This window comes from Leptodactylus fuscus, chromosome 9, assembly GCF_031893055.1.
Source record: "Leptodactylus fuscus isolate aLepFus1 chromosome 9, aLepFus1.hap2, whole genome shotgun sequence".
NCBI classification, from domain to species: domain Eukaryota; kingdom Metazoa; phylum Chordata; class Amphibia; order Anura; family Leptodactylidae; genus Leptodactylus; species Leptodactylus fuscus.
Window position 1 is genome coordinate 89,435,497 of NC_134273.1, and position 21,076 is coordinate 89,456,572.

The 21,076-nt window shown below is 52.1% G+C and overlaps 1 protein-coding gene across 1 annotated transcript; it reads right to left on the minus strand.

The window, feature by feature from the left end:
• Positions 1 to 1,108: 1,108 nt before the first annotated feature.
• Positions 1,109 to 13,863, minus strand: POC1A (POC1 centriolar protein A). The gene is made up of 11 exons (XM_075287658.1): positions 13,734 to 13,863; positions 8,061 to 8,145; positions 6,168 to 6,339; positions 5,272 to 5,451; positions 4,796 to 4,903; positions 4,408 to 4,523; positions 2,814 to 2,947; positions 2,590 to 2,658; positions 2,269 to 2,418; positions 1,593 to 1,745; positions 1,109 to 1,232 (listed from the first exon to the last, which is right to left on the minus strand). Exons 1-11 carry the CDS (start codon positions 13,743 to 13,745, stop codon positions 1,143 to 1,145), a joined length of 1,269 nt encoding a protein of 422 aa, XP_075143759.1. The 5' UTR covers positions 13,746 to 13,863; the 3' UTR covers positions 1,109 to 1,142.
• Positions 13,864 to 21,076: the final 7,213 nt, after the last annotated feature.

The window sequence follows — 21,076 nt, forward strand, 5'->3', positions numbered from 1 at the left end:
CAGGGGCCACTATGGGGCATAATACTGTGCGCAGGGGCCACTATGGGACATAATACTGTGCGCAGGGGCCACTATGGGACATAATACTGTGCGCAGGGGCCACTATGGGACATAATACTGTGCGCAGGGGCCACTATGGGACATAATACTGTGCGCAGGGGCCACTATGGGACATAATACTGTGCGCAGGGGCCACTATGGGACATAATACTGTGTGCAGGGGCCACTATGGGACATAATACTGTGTGCAGGGGCCACTATGGGACATAATACTGTGTGCAGGGGCCACTATGGGGGATAATACTGTGTGCAGGGGCCACTATGGGGGATAATACTGTGAGCAGGGGCCACTATGGGACATAATACTGTGTGCAGGGGCCACTATGGGGTATAATACTGTGTGCAGGGACCACTATGGGACATAATACTGTGTGCAGGGGCCACTATGGGGTATAATACTGTGTGCAGGGACCACTATGGGACATAATACTGTGTGCAGGGGCCACTATGGGACATAATACTGTGTGCAGGGGCCACTATGGGGGATAATACTGTGTGCAGGGGCCACTATGGGGGATAATACTGTGAGCAGGGGCCACTATGGGACATAATAGAGCGCGCAGGAATGCGTAGGAGGGACTCGGTCGAGATCTTCGGTGTCGGGGGGGCCCCATGTCAAAAGTTCGCCACGGGGCCCCGCCATTCCTAGTTACGCCACTGACGGTAATATATAAGGTGTAATTTCCTCTCCTTCTGCCTCCATATTGGGGGGGGGGGGGTTATTAGTGTTGATGTGGAAGTTACAAGACAAGAAACTTCCTCTTAAGGTTATGAAACCGCGGCCCAGAGATGAGGACAGGGGATCTGTTGTAGCTGATGGGGAAATCATTGCGGTAGTGATGTGTCCTCATAGTTACGGCGATGAGCGGCGACCACAATTCGGGGCAGTATTCAGTCCAGTTAGGGGGTGTGGGGGCACACATGGGGGGAGGGGGCACTTAATTGTCTTGTACTGAAGCTGAAACCATCACAGACATAATTAATTATTTTATTAATATTTACAATAAAAAAGTAAGAAATATAAAAACCCTAAACACACACAGACATGGTAGATGAGCAGCGGCGCCCTCCTCCTGCTGCTATCATGTGCCGGGCCGCTTCTCCTGCCTCTCCATACATTCTCTCAGCTTGTCCTCGGTCAGAGAAAGTCTCTGCTCTAGGATGGCGACAGTCTGAGAAGAGAGATCAGATTGTAAGATAAGGGGCCGTACAGAAGACACCAGGTATTATACGGTGATCAGCGGCGACAGACAACCCGCCAGAAATCTCAGCCCTGATTTGTAGAAGACGCCATGTGACAACCGTGACACTTCTTATAGGGGTTGTTACTGAGTTGACCACACGCCTAGATTATTATCTCCCTTCTCTTTTATAGAGTGTCAGTCTTAACTGTAATTCTAGTATTCTATTCATGAACCAGAAAGCTCAGGATGAGCCAAGCTCTGACTCTCCCATATGAGTGGGGTGAATCCTTCAGATTATGGTCTCTATGGCGGGGGCAGGGGGGGGTCCGAGGCTTCTGTGATTCGTACCTGGGTCAGGACATCCAGCTGACTGACGATGTGCTCCAGAGTACTGGCCACGTTCTGCATGTTGTAGTCATCGGCAGGTCGGGGTGCGGATGGGGCGGGGCTACTTCTGTCCTCCCCACTCAGCGCGGTGCTGTACGGAGCCGGCGGTACAGACTGCAAACCAAGAGGAAACATTATAATGGTCACCGTGCGCAACAATGGGGGACACAGGCGACTAAGAATCAAGTGCAACTAAATGCGAGTCTCACGCTGCACCCACAGGGGGAGGCATAGCGGCTGATCTCTGCCCCGAGGTCACCTGACCAAAGATGGCGGATTATTAAACCTTCTGGATTATCAGAGGGTTCTAGACTCTTCTAGTAAGAAAAGAAAAGTGCAAAATGGAACATTGAAAATCTTCTAGACTGTGCGTGTTCCTGGAATAAAGGGCTAGCCTTAGGATTATTGGGGGTCCGACCCCGGGACCACCAGATGGCTGAAGGGACCGCAGTGTCCAGATGAGCTCTGTGGCTGAATGCCAAGCACAGCGCCCTACATCGTATAGTGGCCATGACTGGTAATACAGCTCAGCCTCATTCACTTCCATAGGACTGAGCCATTGCTGCACCATGTGACAGACAGATGTGATATCCAGGACACGTGTGCAGAGCCCGTATATACTATATATAGACTGTACCCGCTCAGGTGCTGGCTCTGCTGGGTACAGGGGAGGATTTGGGGAACCACTCGCTTTGGTTTCTGCGCCATTCATGAACACATCTCGCCTCTTGTGCTTCAGGACATCGCTGTATGTGGAGGAGTCAAAGTTTGTTTTCCAGACCATGATCTGCAGAAGAAAAGGAGCCGTGAGCGAAACACACATCACCGCAATACAGGCGTGAGCGACACACACGTCACCGCTATACCAGGCGTGAGCGACACACATCACCGCTATACCAGGCGTGAGCGACACACAGACACACGTCACCGCTATCCCGTTCCGTGCTCTCGCACTCACCTGCTCGTCAGACCCTCCAGAGGCGAAGTATTGTCCTTCTCTGGAGAACTTGACGGACGTCACTGCCCCCTGCACAGAGAGGAGCCGCTAATAGTATCAGGTAATGTAACATAATATGTATACATATGTATATACGTACAGTCACTGACAAGAGGGAAGGACTAGAAGAGAGTCTATTAGACGTCTGCAGAACTATCAGGGTATACGGCGTATCCGGCACTCACCTGGTGGCCGTGCAGCGTGTACAGTAGCCGCCCCTCCAGCAGGTCCAAGATCTTCAGGGTGGAGTCATTGGAGGAGGTGACCAAATAATTACCCGACGGGTGGAAGGAGAGAGAATTCACCGCCCCGCTGTGCACTGCAAGACACCGCAACATCAATACCAGGGCAGGGTCACATGACCCCCTTGTACTGACGCCCCGTGTACCACAGATCTGTCCATTCTCCCACCCACCAGCGACAACCAATCTCTGCCATTAAAGCTTCCACAGCAGAGATCACTCAACTTTTCTGATGTCCTGAATGTGAAATACAGAGCTGGGCAGATCTGCCATTTGGGGCTTGAGATAAGCGGGATGAGGGCGGCCATATTGGTTGTCACTATATAGCTGTTCAGGAGCCTGGGAAAGTTGGGTATAACCTCTGTAATTAGCAGCCATATTGGTTACCACCAAACTTTGCCAGAAACAGATAGACAGCTAAGAAGAACAGCAAGATCCTGAAAGCAGCCAATGGGCGTTTGTGAGACTACAACTCCCAGCATGCAGATAGTCAGGGCAAGCTGGGACTTGTGGCTCACAGACAACAAGCAGTGATATACACATATATATATATATATATATATATATATATATATATATATATATATATATATATATATATATATATATATATATCTATCATATGGGGATCAGTCCTGCCAGGGGAACCCGAGGCGTCGGCCACATCAGGGTGACTCAGCAAAATCCGCGCTCGTAACGTCCTCTTCTCTATCTACAGCCAAAGTCACAGAATAAGCAACGTGACATTTAAAGGGACAGTAATGTCGGGGGTTTTCTCTGCTCTGCCCCTTCCCCCATCAAAAGACTGCTAGAAACAACCAGGGGCCATATCATGGGGTTCAGATCACACTGGGGAACAGCATGTAACTAGTTAAACCCACTAATGATAGCCCTCAGGGAGGGAGGGGGCGGCCAGGACACCTGGGGGGGGGGGGGGGCGCTCTGCGGCCAGGACACCTGGGGGGGGGGGGCTCTGCGGCCAGGACACCTGGGAGGGGGGGGGGGCGCTCTGCGGCCAGGACACCTGGGGGGGGGGGGGGCTCTGCGGCCAGGACACCTGGGGGGGGGGGGGGCGCTCTGCGGCCAGGACACCTGGGGAAGGGGGGGGCGCGGGGGGGGGCGCTCTGCGGCCAGGACACCTGGGGGGGGGAGGGGGGGGGGCTCTGCGGCCAGGACACCGGGGGGGGGAAGGGGGGGGGGGGCGCTCTGCGGCCAGGACACCTGGGGGGGGGGGGGGGGCGCTCTGCGGCCAGGACACCTGGGGGGGGGGGGGGGGGGGGCGCTCTGCGGCCAGGACACCTGGGGGGGGGGTGCTCTGCGGCCAGGACACCTGGGGGGGGGGGGGCGCTCTGCGGCCAGGACACCTGGGGGGGGGGGGGCGCTCTGCGGCCAGGACACCTGGGGGGGGGGGGGCGCTCTGCGGCCAGGACACCTGGGGGGGGGGGGGCGCTCTGCGGCCAGGACACCTGGGGGGGGGGGGCGCTCTGCGGCCAGGACACCGGGGGGGGGGGGGGGCTCTGCGGCCAGGACACTATACCTTGGTAATGCTGGATCAGCTTGTTCATTCGGATATCCCAGACTTTGACGGTGTTGTCCGTGGCCGCTGCCGCCACACAGGTCCCGCTGGGGTGAAAATCCACAAAGTTCACAAATCTGCAACACCAAAAGAAACGGGGTGATTTACCCAATACTTTGGTTCAAACAAGCCAGAAGTGTCATCTAGTATTGGCCCCTAGGGGGCGCTACTCTATTGTTCTGTATGACCATATTACAGGTTACTGAAGGGATTTCACCAAATGTCAGTGTTTATAACCATTCTGACAGCTTGTTACAATGTATCAGTGCAGTCATATGACTGTCTAGACCGGATACAACTGTCACAAACCCTCAGCTGTGAGAAGTCTCAGTGTCAGGGTCGTCCTTACCCGCCATGCTCACAGAACGAGTGTGTGCACTCCCGGCTGGTCTTGTCCCACAGTTTTATGGTTTTGTCGTCGCTGGCGGAAACGATCAGCCGCCCATCTGGTGAAAACCTGGAGGAGAAGGAGAGATTGAGAGTCAGTGCTGCGGAGGATGAGGGTCAGTGCCGCCGAGGAGGAGAAGCGAAAGATCCCACAGTAAAGTGACCGTTCACATCACCATAAGGAAGATCAGACCTCCAATAACATGAAGGCAATTCCTGGGAGGAGGAGTCTGCAGTCCTGGGGGCCACACTCCTAGGGCCACGCAGGCTGTTGTGTGGTCATCCCAACCTTTCTGCACATTGGACTTTTTATATGTACAAGTAACACAGAAGGTGCAGGGACTAACAAAGCAGCAGGACGACAGACATGACAAATGTGTAATCCTCTGTGCTGCTGTGGAGAGCTGTAAGGTCATAGCTAGATTACAGAGCACTTACTTGGCACAGCGCACCCAGTTGATGTGCTGATTCAGAGAGAAGAGGAACTTTTGCCTGTGAACCGTCCACACTTTGAGCGTCTTGTCGTCGGAGGCGGTGACCAGAGACTGCCCGTCACTAGAGAAGCTGACGCTCCGCACTGTGCCCGTGTGAGCTTTAAACACGGTCGATTCTCCTTTCCTGGAAAACAAAGATACGATGTCTGGAGATCCAAAATATCAACAGGTGGCGCACACAGACCTGAAGGGGGAAGCACTGAGCCGCTATACAGGAGATGATCTGTATGAGCAGGAGCCCAGGCTGTCACTTCAGACATGGCTACACCTAGTTGTGCCGTCTGCCAGGTGTAATCATCAGACCCATCACTAGGGGGAGTGAGCGCTCAGGCTGGATAATAAATCGGGTCCACGGACGCCCCATTTAATGATCAGCTGACCTCTGCACAGCCTATAGAGGTGGAAACAGACAGCGCTGTATACCATGTAGTGGCCATGTGAGTGGGAGCTGAGCTGTATAGTGGAGACCTATGTGGTGCGCAGAGGTGGGAGCTTCTATCAGCTGATCAGCAAGGTGCCGGGCGCTGGACACCTAACGTAAACCCCAATGACTACAAGTCCCAGATGCTCAGACCACTGCACTTATATCATCAGGTGGGTGTAACTCTCTGCACTGGACTGTAGTGTCAGCTCTCGGCATTGCTGATAGTTGTAGGACACGAGATGGTCCCAATAATCCTCACTATAAGAAACGGTGAAAATAGCAAAAATGTCATCAGAGCCGAGCGCTGCAGAGGAGACCGGGAGAGCGGAGGAGACCGGAGGATCACAGGGACATCTCTGCAGCCTGCCAGGGACCGTACAGACAATCCTATAGGAGACTGGAACACCAATACTCACACACTGGGGACCCACAGGCGGACCGTCCTATCCCTGGAGGCCGAAGCAAGAAGATGTCCAGAGGGCGAGAACTCCACAGACATCACCGCGTCCTTATGGCCCACAAAGCGATACGCCCGCATCTGAGGCTTCATGTTCCAGACCATGACACAGGAGTCCATAGAACCGCTGGCTGCAAATACAAGAGTGCATACAATATATGTTCTCTATTATACCCCAGAGCTGCGCTCACTATTCTGCTGGTGCAGTCACTGTGTACATACATTACATTACTTATCCTGTATTATACACCAGAGCTGCGCTCACTATTCTGCTGGTACAGTCACTGTGTACATACATTACATTACTTATCCTGTATTATACTCCAGAGCTGCGCTCACTATTCTGCTGGTGCAGTCACTGTGTATATACATTACTTATCCTGTATTATACTCCAGAGCTGCGCTCACTATTCTGCTGGTGCAGTCACTGTGTACATACATTACATTACTTATCCTGTATTATACTCCAGAGCTGCGATCACTATTCTGCTGGTGCAGTCACTGTGTACATACATTACATTACTTATCCTGTATTATACTCCAGAGCTGCACTCACTATTCTGCTGGTACAGTCACTGTGTACATACATTACATTACTTATCCTGTATTATACTCCAGAGCTGCGCTCACTATTCTGCTGGTACAGTCACTGTGTACATACATTACATTACTTATCCTGTATGATACTCCAGAGCTGCGCTCACTATTCTGCTGGTACAGTCACTGTGTACATACATTACTTATCCTGTGTTATACTCCAGAGCTGCGCTCACTATTCTGCTGGTACAGTCACTGTGTACATACATTACATTACTTATCCTGTATTATACTCCAGAGCTGCGCTCACTATTCTGCTGGTGCAGTCACTGTGTACATACATTACATTACTTATCCTGTATTATACTCCAGAGCTGCACTCACTATTCTGCTGGTGCAGTCACTGTGTACATACATTACATTACTTATCCTGTATTATACTCCAGAGCTGCGATCACTATTCTGCTGGTGCAGTCACTGTGTACATACATTACATTACTTATCCTGTATTATACTCCAGAGCTGCACTCACTATTCTGCTGGTACAGTCACTGTGTACATACATTACATTACTTATCCTGTATTATACTCCAGAGCTGCGCTCACTATTCTGCTGGTACAGTCACTGTGTACATACATTACATTACTTATCCTGTATGATACTCCAGAGCTGCGCTCACTATTCTGCTGGTACAGTCACTGTGTACATACATTACTTATCCTGTGTTATACTCCAGAGCTGCGCTCACTATTCTGCTGGTACAGTCACTGTGTACATACATTACATTACTTATCCTGTATTATACTCCAGAGCTGCGCTCACTATTCTGCTGGTGCAGTCACTGTGTACATACATTACATTACTTATCCTGTATTATACTCCAGAGCTGCACTCACTATTCTGCTGGTGCAGTCACTGTGTACATACATTACATTACTTATCCTGTATTATACTCCAGAGCTGCGATCACTATTCTGCTGGTGCAGTCACTGTGTACATACATTACATTACTTATCCTGTATTATACTCCAGAGCTGCACTCACTATTCTGCTGGTGCAGTCACTGTGTACATACATTACATTACTTATCCTGTATTATACCCCAGAGCTGCGCTCACTATTCTGCTGGTACAGTCACTGTGTACATACATTACATTGCTTATCCTGTATTATACTCCAGAGCTGCGCTCATTATGATCTTGTGATCAGAACAAACTCTCTGCAGATAGTAAGCTATACACAGCTGGCTGTAGATTTCAGCTCTGGAGCACACTACAGTACAGTATGATGGTCACTATTACACTCTCTTCTCACCGAGCTGCTTCCGGTTGGGGTTGAAGTCCACGCTGGTGACGGTGTCTCGGTGCCCCTTAAAGTTTCTCTCCAGGGATGGATCGTCCTGAGCAATAAGCACATCAGAGGGGAGTATTACACAGAGCAGTCCCAGATTCTCAGGGTGCAGGGGGAGTATTACACAGGGCAGTCCCGGATTCTCAGGGTGCAGAGGGAGTATTACACAGAGCAGTCCCGGATTCTCAGGGTGCAGGGGGAGTATTACACAGAGCAGTCCCGGATTCTCAGGGTGCAGAGGGAGTATTACACAGAGCAGTCCCGGATTCTCAGGGTGCAGGGGGAGTATTACACAGAGCAGTCCCAGATTCTCAGGGTGCAGGGGGAGTATTACACAGAGCAGTCCCAGATTCTCAGGGTGCAGGGGGAGTATTACACAGAGCAGTCCCGGATTCTCAGGGTGCAGAGGGAGTATTACACAGGGCAGTCCCGGATTCTCAGGGTGCAGGGGGAGTATTACACAGGGCAGTCCCGGATTCTCAGGGTGCAGAGGGAGTATTACACAGAGCAGTCCCGGATTCTCAGGGTGCAGGGGGAGTATTACACAGAGCAGTCCCAGATTCTCAGGGTGCAGGGGGAGTATTACACAGGGCAGTCCCGGATTCTCAGGGTGCAGGGGGAGTATTACACAGGGCAGTCCCGGATTCTCAGGGTGCAGGGGGAGTATTACACAGAGCAGTCCCAGATTCTCAGGGTGCAGGGGGAGTATTACACAGGGCAGTCCCGGATTCTCAGGGTGCAGGGGGAGTATTACACAGGGCAGTCCCAGATTCTCAGGGTGCAGAGGGAGTATTACACAGGGCAGTCCCGGGTTCTCAGGGTGCAGGGGGAGTATTACACAGGGCAGTCCCGGATTCTCAGGGTGCAGGGGGAGTATTACACAGGGCAGTCCCGGATTCTCAGGGTGCAGGGGGAGTATTACACAGGGCAGTCCCAGATTCTCAGGGTGCAGAGGGAGTATTACACAGGGCAGTCCCGGGTTCTCAGGGTGCAGGGGGAGTATTACACAGGGCAGTCCCGGATTCTCAGGGTGCAGGGGGAGTATTACACAGGGCAGTCCCGGATTCTCAGGGTGCAGGGAGAGTATTACACAGGGCAGTCCCGGATTCTCAGGGTGCAGGGGGAGTATTACACAGGGCAGTCCTGGATTCTCAGGGTGCAGGGGGAGTATTACACAGGGCAGTCCCGGATTCTCAGGGTGCAGGGGGAGTATTACACAGGGCAGTCCCGGATTCTCAGGGTGCAGAGGGAGTATTACACAGGGCAGTCCCGGATTCTCAGGGTGCAGGGGGAGTATTACACAGAGCAGTCCCCGATTGTCAGGGTGCAGAGGGAGTATTACACAGAGCAGTCCCGGATTGTCAGGGTGCAGGGGGAGTATTACACAGGGCAGTCCCGGATTCTCAGGGTGCAGGGGGAGTATTACACAGGGCAGTCCCGGATTCTCAGGGTGCAGGGGGAGTATTACACAGGGCAGTCCCGGATTCTCAGGGTGCAGGGGGAGTATTACACAGGGCAGTCCCGGATTCTCAGGGTGCAGAGGGAGTATTACACAGAGCAGTCCCGGATTCTCAGGGTGCAGGGGGAGTATTACACAGGGCAGTCCCGGATTCTCAGGGTGCAGGGGGAGTATTACACAGGGCAGTCCCGGATTCTCAGGGTGCAGAGGGAGTATTACACAGAGCAGTCCCGGATTCTCAGGGTGCAGGGGGAGTATTACACAGGGCAGTCCCGGATTCTCAGGGTGCAGAGGGAGTATTACACAGAGCAGTCCCGGATTCTCAGGGTGCAGGGGGAGTATTACACAGGGCAGTCCCGGATTCTCAGGGTGCAGGGGGAGTATTACACAGAGCAGTCCCGGATTCTCAGGGTGCAGGGGGAGTATTACACAGGGCAGTCCCGGATTCTCAGGGTGCAGAGGGAGTATTACACAGAGCAGTCCCGGATTCTCAGGGTGCAGGGGGAGTATTACACAGGGCAGTCCCGGATTCTCAGGGTGCAGGGGGAGTATTACACAGAGCAGTCCCGGATTGGCAGGGTGCAGGGGGAGTATTACACAGGGCAGTCCCGGATTCTCAGGGTGCAGGGGGAGTATTACACAGAGCAGTCCCGGATTGTCAGGGTGCAGGGGGAGTCCATCATCAGGTAGGTGACATCTCCATCCCAGCACCCACATGGGCAACCACCCAGCTTTCCTAGACACTTGGTTTATCATTCATAGAGTCTAGGTGGGGGTGGGGGGAGATAGTAAATAAGAAGCGTCCCCAGGCATTGCCCCGTGTGGCTGTGTGATCTGTGCCAGCAAACAGACGCGTCTGCAGAGGATAAACACGGATGTTAGCATGAACTGGACACGCTAATAACACGGCTGCAGGCAAACAGCCCCGGAACCTGCATAAGAGACGCTGGGAATGTACCAGATAGACAGGGGGGGAAGGGGGAACTATACAGTACCATATAGACTTATAGTGGGGGGGGGGGGCTGTACTGTACCATATAGACTTATAGTGGGGGGGGCTGTACTGTACCATATAGACTTATAGTGGGGGGGGGGGGCTGTACTGTACCATATAGACTTATAGTGGGGGGGGGGGCTGTACTGTACCATATAGACTTATAGTGGGGGGGGGCTGTACTGTACCATATAGACTTATAGTGGGGGGGGGCTGTACTGTACCATATAGACTTATAGTGGGGGGGGCTGTACTGTACCATATAGACTTATAGTGGGGGGGGCTGTACTGTACCATATAGACTTATAGTAGGGGGGGCTGTACTGTACCATATAGACTTATAGTGGGGGGGAGGGCTGTACTGTACCATGTAGACTTATAGTAGGGGGGGGGGCTGTACTGTACCATATAGACTTATAGTGGGGGGGGGGCTGTACTGTACCATATAGACTTATAGTGGGGGGGCTGTACTGTACCATATAGACTTATAGTGGGGGGGGGGGGCTGTACTGTACCATATAGACTTATAGTGGGGGGGGCTGTACTGTACCATATAGACTTATAGTAGGGGGGGGCTGTACTGTACCATATAGACTTATAGTGGGGGGGGGGGCTGTACTGTACCATATAGACTTATAGTGGGGGGGGCTGTACTGTACCATATAGACTTATAGTGGGGGGGCTGTACTGTACCATATAGACTTATAGTGGGGGGGCTGTACTGTACCATATAGACTTATAGTAGGGGGGGGGCTGTACTGTACCATATAGACTTATAGTAGGGGGGGGGCTGTACTGTACCATATAGACTTATAGTAGGGGGGGGCTGTACTGTACCATATAGACTTATAGTAGGGGGGGGGCTGTACTGTACCATATAGACTTATAGTGGGGGGGGCTGTACTGTACCATATAGACTTATAGTGGGGGGGGCTGTACTGTACCATATAGACTTATAGTAGGGGGGGGGCTGTACTGTACCATATAGACTTATAGTAGGGGGGGGGGCTGTACTGTACCATATAGACTTATAGTGGGGGGGGCTGTACTGTACCATGTAGACTTATAGTGGGGGGGCTGTACTGTACCATATAGACTTATAGTGGGGGGGGGGCTGTACTGTACCATGTAGACTTATAGTGGGGGGGCTGTACTGTACCATATAGACTTATAGTAGGGGGGGGCTGTACTGTACCATATAGACTTATAGTAGGGGGGGGCTGTACTGTACCATATAGACTTATAGTGGGGGGGGGCTGTACTGTACCATGTAGACTTATAGTAGGGGGGGGCTGTACTGTACCATATAGACTTATAGTGGGGGGGAGGGCTGTACTGTACCATGTAGACTTATAGTGGGGGGGAGGGCTGTACTGTACCATATAGACTTATAGTGGGGGGGGGCTGTACTGTACCATATAGACTTATAGTGGGGGGGCTGTACTGTACCATATAGACTTATAGTGGGGGGGGCTGTACTGTACCATATAGACTTATAGTGGGGGGGCTGTACTGTACCATGTAGACTTATAGTGGGGGGGCTGTACTGTACCATGTAGACTTATAGTGGGGGGGCTGTACTGTACCATATAGACTTATAGTGGGGGGGGGGCTGTACTGTACCATATAGACTTATAGGGGGGGGGAGGGCTGTACTGTACCATATAGACTTATAGTAGGGGGGGGCTGTACTGTACCATATAGACTTATAGTGGGGGGGCTGTACTGTACCATATAGACTTATAGTGGGGGGGCTGTACTGTACCATGTAGACTTATAGTGGGGGGGCTGTACTGTACCATGTAGACTTATAGGGGGGGGGCTGTACTGTACCATGTAGACTTATAGTGGGGGGGCTGTACTGTACCATGTAGACTTATAGGGGGGGGGCTGTACTGTACCATGTAGACTTATAGTGGGGGGGCTGTACTGTACCATATAGACTTATAGTGGGGGGGGCTGTACTGTACCATGTAGACTTATAGTGGGGGGGCTGTACTGTACCATATAGACTTATAGTAGGGGGGGGGGCTGTACTGTACCATATAGACTTATAGTAGGGGGGGCTGTACTGTACCATATAGACTTATAGTGGGGGGGGGGGCTGTACTGTACCATATAGACTTATAGTGGGGGGGGGCTGTACTGTACCATATAGACTTATAGTGGGGGGGAGGGCTGTACTGTACCATATAGACTTATAGTAGGGGGGGGCTGTACTGTACCATATAGACTTATAGTGGGGGGGGAGGGCTGTACTGTACCATGTAGACTTATAGTGGGGGGGAGGGCTGTACTGTACCATATAGACTTATAGTGGGGGGGGGGCTGTACTGTACCATATAGACTTATAGTGGGGGGGCTGTACTGTACCATATAGACTTATAGTGGGGGGGCTGTACTGTACCATATAGACTTATAGTGGGGGGGGGCTGTACTGTACCATATAGACTTATAGTGGGGGGGCTGTACTGTACCATATAGACTTATAGTGGGGGGGCTGTACTGTACCATATAGACTTATAGTGGGGGGGCTGTACTGTACCATATAGACTTATAGTAGGGGGGGGGGGGGCTGTACTGTACCATGTAGACTTATAGTGGGGGGGGCTGTACTGTACCATATAGACTTATAGTAGGGGGGGGCTGTACTGTACCATATAGACTTATAGTAGGGGGGGCTGTACTGTACCATATAGACTTATAGTAGGGGGGGGGGGGCTGTACTGTACCATGTAGACTTATAGTGGGGGGGGCTGTACTGTACCATGTAGACTTATAGTAGGGGGGGGGGGCTGTACTGTACCATGTAGACTTATAGTGGGGGGGCTGTACTGTACCATGTAGACTTATAGTGGGGGGGCTGTACTGTACCATGTAGACTTATAGTGGGGGGGCTGTACTGTACCATGTAGACTTATAGTGGGGGGGCTGTACTGTACCATATAGACTTATAGTGGGGGGGCTGTACTGTACCATATAGACTTATAGTGGGGGGGCTGTACTGTACCATATAGACTTATAGTGGGGGGGCTGTACTGTACCATATAGACTTATAGTGGGGGGGCTGCACTTTACTATACAGACAAGGGGCTCCTATACATGTCGGGCCGGTATTGGGGTGCACATTATATCACTGTATGGGGGGATCACACACCTGCCATGAGGTAACACACAGACTCACCGGCGGCTCCATGGCGCGGGGCCCTCAGCGTCCTCTCAGTCCTGACTTCTCCTCCGGCCTCGGCTCTGACTATGAATCTGCCGCCCGCAGCCTGTTAACCCTTCCTGCGCCGCAGCCTCCGCTCTCCTCAATGATCAGCAGTGGAGGCTGCAGCGACAAGACACGAAGGGGTTAAAGGTCCAGAGCGCCTCTCCAGCCGCCTCTAAACTGATTGGCTGAAAAGCGTGAGGGCGGGGCTAACGGACGACGCGTTGCTAGGATACTGTAGAGAGGAAGTCAGGACCTGTCTGGGCAACTAAATGTCGTCACTTCCGGAAAAAACAGGTCATGTAGTTGTACTATATATATACCAGCATGCACCGCGGGGGAGGAGGCCGGAGCTCCACCTATAGGTACTAGATATATACCAGCATGCACCGCGGGGGAGGAGGCCGGAGCTCCACCTATAGGTACTAGATATACCAGCATGCACCGCGGGGGAGGAGGCCGGAGCTCCGCCTATAGGTACTAGATATATACCAGCATGCACCGCGGGGGAGGAGGCCGGAGCTCCACCTATAGGTACTAGATATACCAGCATGCACCGCGGGGGAGGAGGCCGGAGCTCCGCCTATAGGTACTAGATATATACCAGCATGCACCGCGGGGGAGGAGGCCGGAGCTCCGCCTATAGGTACTAGATATATACCAGCATGCACCGCGGGGGAGGAGGCCGGAGCTCCGCCTATAGGTACTAGATATATACCAGCATGCACCGCGGGGGAGGAGGCCGGAGCTCCGCCTATAGGTACTAGATATATACCAGCATGCACCGCGGGGGAGGAGGCCGGAGCTCCGCCTATAGGTACTAGATATATACCAGCATGCACCGCGGGGGAGGAGGCCGGAGCTCCGCCTATAGGTACTAGATATATACATGAGTCCCCCTGCGAACTTCCGGTTGGCACATGCGCAATGGAAGGGCGGCAAGAAGACTTCCTGTTCCTTAGTGAATTAACCAGGGCTGGGTATGTACTTCAGGGTATGGTCCTCGGGTTACGACGAGCCTGCTGCAGAACCTCATTTTCTGAATGCTATACAGTGTATAGCATTCGGCAAATGAAGGCTGATTGTGTAGCAGGCTCGTCCTTGCTACGAGCAGGTAAGTATGCTGTTACCAGTTGACTTTTTCTCATTGAAATGAATAGACCAGCGTTGATTGGCCAGTTGCCAGTGATTTGGCCAATCAACGCTGGTTCTGCCAGAGGCTCGTCTGAGGAGGCGGAGTCTAACATCGGACTATTCATTCCAATGAGAAAAACTCTTGCCTGCCCGTGGCAAGGACGTGCCTGCTGCAGAATCAGTGTTCATTTGCCGAATGCTATACATATATATAGCATTCGGCAAATAAATATATATACTGTATAGCATTTAGCAAATGAGGTTCTGCAGCAGGCTCGTCGTAACCACGAAACAGTATGCCTATACCCCTGCTAGACATGGCAAACTCTCAAAACCGGAAAGAGATCTTCGACCGGAAATAGGAAGGGCGGGACTTAATCCTTTGTTATTGTTGTCAAAGGGGGACTCATGTATACCAGCATGCACCGCGGGGGAGGAGGCCGGAGCTCCGCCTATAGGTACTATATATATACCAGCATGCACCGCGGGGGAGGAGGCCGGAGCTCCGCCTATAGGTACTATATATATACCAGCATGCACCGCGGGGGAGGAGGCCGGAGCTCCACCTATAGGTACTAGATATACCAGCATGCACCGCGGGGGAGGAGGCCGGAGCTCCACCTATAGGTACTATATATATACCAGCATGCACCGCGGGGGAGGAGGCCGGAGCTCCACCTATAGGTACTATATATATACCAGCATGCACCGCGGGGGAGGAGGCCGGAGCTCCACCTATAGGTACTAGATATACCAGCATGCACCGCGGGGGAGGAGGCCGGAGCTCCACCTATAGGTACTATATATATACCAGCATGCACCGCGGGGGAGGAGGCCGGAGCTCCACCTATAGGTACTATATATATACCAGCATGCACCGCGGGGGAGGAGGCCGGAGCTCCACCTATAGGTACTATATATATACCAGCATGCACCGCGGGGGAGGAGGCCGGAGCTCCACCTATAGGTACTATATATATATATATACCAGCATGCACCGCGGGGGAGGAGGCCGGAGCTCCACCTATAGGTACTATATATATACCAGCATGCACCGCGGGGGAGGAGGCCGGAGCTCCACCTATAGGTACTATATATATACCAGCATGCACCGCGGGGGAGGAGGCCGGAGCTCCACCTATAGGTACTAGATATACCAGCATGCACCGCGGGGGAGGAGGCCGGAGCTCCACCTATAGGTACTAGATATACCAGCATGCACCGCGGGGGAGGAGGCCGGAGCTCCACCTATAGGTACTATGTATACCAGCATGCACCGCGGGGGAGGAGGCCGGAGCTCCACCTATAGGTACTAGATATATATATACCAGCATGCACCGCGGGGGAGGAGGCCGGAGCTCCACCTATAGGCACTATATATACCAGCATGCACCGCGGGGGAGGAGGCCGGAGCTCCATCTATAGGTACTAGATATACCAGCATGCACCGCGGGGGAGGAGGCCGGAGCTCCACCTATAGGTACTATGTATACCAGCATGCACCGCGGGGGAGGAGGCCGGAGCTCCACCTATAGGTACTAGATATATATATACCAGCATGCACCGCGGGGGAGGAGGCCGGAGCTCCACCTATAGGTACTAGATATATATATACCAGCATGCACCGCGGGGGAGGAGGCCGGAGCTCCACCTATAGGTACTATATATACCAGCATGCACCGCGGGGGAGGAGGCCGGAGCTCCACCTATAGGTAATATATACCAGCATGCACCGCGGGGGAGGAGGCCGGAGCTCCACCTATAGGTACTAGATATACCAGCATGCACCGCGGGGGAGGAGGCCGGAGCTCTACCTATAGGTACTATATATATACCAGCATGCACCGCGGGGGAGGAGGCCGGAGCTCCACCTATAGGTACTATATATATACCAGCATGCACCGCGGGGGAGGAGGCCGGAGCTCCACCTATAGGTACTATGTATACCAGCATGCACCGCGGGGGAGGAGGCCGGAGCTCCACCTATAGGTACTATGTATACCAGCATGCACCGCGGGGGAGGAGGCCGGAGCTCCATCTATAGGTACTATATATACCAGCATGCACCGCGGGGGAGGAGGCCGGAGCTCCATCTATAGGTAATATATACCAGCATGCACCGCGGGGGAGGAGGCCGGAGCTCCACCTATAGGTACTAGATATACCAGCATGCACCGCGGGGGAGGAGGCCGGAGCTCTACCTATAGGTACTATATATATACCAGCATGCACCGCGGGGGAGGAGGCCGGAGCTCCACCTATAGGTACTATATATATACCAGCATGCACCGCGGGGGAGGAGGCCGGAGCTCCACCTATAGGTACTATGTATACCAGCATGCACCGCGGGGGAGGAGGCCGGAGCTCCACCTATAGGTACTATGTATACCAGCATGCACCGCGGGGGAGGAGGCCGGAGCTCCATCTATAGGTACTATATATACCAGCATGCACCACGGGGGAGGAGGCCGGAGCTCCACCTATAGGTACTAGATATACCAGCATGCACCACGGGGGAGGAGGCCGGAGCTCCACCTATAGGTACTAGATATACCAGCATGCACCGCGGGGGAGGAGGCCGGAGCTCTGCTTATGAATTATAATGTGACGTGCGTTTCCCTGTTGAGACTTTCGTTCCCCCGGTAGATTTCTGGACCCCACAAGGGCAGTCCCAAGACTCACCCTGTTGTACAAATTTCATGATACGTTGACCCCACTCATTGGGAGACATGTTATCAGGATATAAAATCTGTCTGATTCCCCAAAGTGTCAGGGGTCCTAATCTGCACAGGGGGATCGTCCTCACACTACAAGTAACCGGTGAGCACTTAGACCCCAGTGTGGGGGTTCTTTCCCATCGCACCGCTCCCTCTTACAGTGTGAGGACGTTCCACCACTGCAGACTAGAACTGCTGACATATTGGGGTACCGGTCAGATTGTAACTACCCTGATAACCTGCTCCAGCTGAGTGGTGTCAGCGCATCATAAAACATGTAGGAATATTACAGGGAGCCCACAGGGGGAGTCCTGGATCTGCTCTTGTGAGGGCCAGGGGTCTAGTGAGGCACAAGGGTCACTGCAGGGAAACGCACCAAAATCTGATGACGTCACTCACCACCTGTGAATCAGACCCTGATACGGCACTTGCAATATACTGAGTCACAGTGTCTTCAGTATGGGGGGAGGGGGCTGATTGCTGGGCCCCCACAATTAGGGAGCAGTGGTGGAGCGCATGCGCTGCTGCTATAGTGACAGTCTATGGGATTTCAGCTCTCAACAGTCCCATAGAGATACATAGAGCCCCAGTGCACAAGCAGGTTTGATACCGGGGGCAGAAGTCGCCCGTCCATCGCCCGGGGGGACATTTGATGATTCTCTTTGTCATTTGTCAGTTTTCAATCTAATAAATCAGAAAACAGAAGCCTCGGTTATTAATAGACTCGACCAGCAGGATCCTCGCCATGACATGACCATGTGACGGCGGTATCTGCGGCCATCATCACCAGGCGGAAACACGGTAATCTAATTATATGCAACAGTCTGCAGAAGACAAGACGGCATCAGAAAAAGCAGCACATGTTACACACGTGACCTGGATATCTGCACATATGGATCCCTATTGTTATTCCTATACGTGCTGACATGTTACACACGTGACCTGGATATCTGCACATATGGATCCCTATTGTTATTCCTGTACGTGCTGACATGTTACACACGTGACCTGGATATTTGCACATATGGATCCCTATTGTTATTTCCATACATGCTGAGTGTGAAGCTCGGTGGTTATAGTGCAGGGCACATGGCTCGGTGGTTACAGGCACAATACATACAAGGTGTGGTGGGTATAGGCACATGGCGGGTATTAGGGGCACATGAGCAGCTTTGCAGACCAGGCCGGTTAGTGCTGCAGCTCTCCATCAGTCCTGTATAGCTTGTCACAGTCAGACCCGCAGTCCCAGCAGTATCTGTATATTGCCCACCATGGCAGACATTATATACAGCACTATATACCACCAGTCCCGGCTGGCTGCAGCAGAGCAGATGTGGCGCAGTTCAGACCAGCATCTTGTAAGAGATGCAGTGACGGAGGACGACTGATAAACCTCTGCCAGATCCTTGGGCTTGGACCGTCCTTGGTAAGCTGTCATTATCCTTGGGTGTTCCCCCGGCCTCGCTGGAGCGCGGAGTCTTCCCACTTATCTATTTATTAGCTGTCCTTATAATTATCCTTGAAAGGAAAGATAAGAATCTAAGAAAAACCAAAGATGTGGAAAAGAATCTGGACACACATGGTCAAACTACATCAAAGTGTGTGTGGGGGGCCCAGGGAACATCCGGTGTGGGGGCCCCAGGAAACATCCGGTGTGGGGGCCCCAGGAAACATCCGGTGTGGAGGCCCCAGGAAACATCCGGTGTGGGGGCCCCAGGAAACATCCGGTGTGGGGGCCCCAGGAAACATCCGGTGTGGGGGCCCCAGGAAACATCCGGTGTGGGGGCCCCAGGAAACATCCAGTGTGGGGGCCCCAGGAAGCATCCAGTGTGGGGGCCCCAGCCTCACTATGCGGAGCCCAGATAACATGCCATGACTGCAGGAAGTCTTTGGAAAGATCTGCAGCTTTCTCAGACTCAGGTTGTTACAATGTGTCATCCTTATGTCATGGGGTTGTCTGGATGAAATTGTAAACAAATCCTCCGCTGGGTGACCTGTGACCTCTCCCAGGGAGATGATGGCAATTACAGGGTTAAGAGAGGGATAAGATCATTTTTAGCAGGAACTTAGAGAAGTGTTATCATTACAAAACATGGAATTTTACTTCATTTTAGCGGTCGGAGAAAAGGGAAGCGTCTGTGCCGCCATTGTGACAGATTTTAAGCAATGTGGTTGTGTTACAGGGCAGGAACGTCTCAGGCTGGGTTCATATCTGCGCCCGGTCTCCATCTCCGTCTTCAAGAGGACCCCCGAACGCAAACCTGTGCGCAGATGTGAACCGGGCCTGGAAACCACCGTCAAGTAGGCTACTGCTGGTGACGGATCTTATTTGGGTTGCAGTTATGGCAGCTGTGTGCATGGCTGATACTCCATCATGTAGATATTCTATATTGTACTCAGAAGATCAGTCAGCAGCAACTTGATGACAGTTTCCACATATCAACATGGGATTTTCTTTTTCCCCTAAACTGCACAGAGTTAGGACAATCTCACATTCATGTTATCAGGCTCCTTACTGAGAACCTGCAGCTCTGGCGGAGTCTCCCTTTACACTGCTGATAATTTGGTGACTTTCCATTGTCTTGTTGACATAATGTATTTCATATCAGATGTAGAAGCGGATCTGAGTGTGACGTCATCACCGCGCTCATTTACATCCTGCAGATGCTCATTATAACATTCCCCGCGGGAGGATTTTATATAATGAGGAGATGCCCAGATCATATCCCGAACTTCACCAAATCTAGGTGTGAATAGGAACGAAACCCTCCGTGTGTGATCATGTGAGAAAATAAGAGATCAGATAAGGTATCTAACAACCAGCAGAATAGTGAGCGCAGCTCTGCAGTATAATACAGGATAAGTAATGTATGTACACAGTGACTGCACCAGCAGAATAGTGAGCGCAGCTCTGGGGTATAATACAGGATAAGTAATGTAATGTATGTACACAGTGACTGTACCAGCAGAATAGTGAGCGCAGCTCTGGAGTATAATACAGGATAAGTAATGTAATGTATGTACACAGTGACTGCACCAGCAGAATAGTGAGCGCAGCTCTGGAGTATAATACAGGATAAGTAATGTAATGTATGTACACAGTGACTGTACCAGCAGAATAGTGAGCGCAGCTCTGGAGTATAATACAGGATAAGTAATGTAATGTATGTACACAGTGACTGCACCAGCAGAATAGTGAGCGCAGCTCTGCAGTATAATACAGGATAAGTAATGTATGTACACAGTGACTGCACCAGCAGAATAGTGAGCGCAGCTCTGGGGTATAATACAGGATAAGTAATGTAATGTATGTACACAGTGACTGTACCAGCAGAATAGTGAGCGCAGCTCTGGAGTATAATACAGGATAAGTAATGTAATGTATGTACACAGTGACTGCACCAGCAGAATAGTGAGCGCAGCTCTGGAGTATAATACAGGATAAGTAATGTAATGTATGTACAC

Bases quoted from the DNA above. Each gene is read 5' to 3' on its own strand.
- POC1A (XM_075287658.1), bottom strand. The intron at 5,452-6,167 runs GTGAGTATTGGT...TTTGTTTTCCAG, and splicing joins CGCCTGTGGGTCCCCAGTGT to GAAAGGAGAATCGACCGTGT. The intron at 4,524-4,795 runs GTAAGGACGACC...TTGGTGTTGCAG, and splicing joins TCGTTCTGTGAGCATGGCGG to ATTTGTGAACTTTGTGGATT.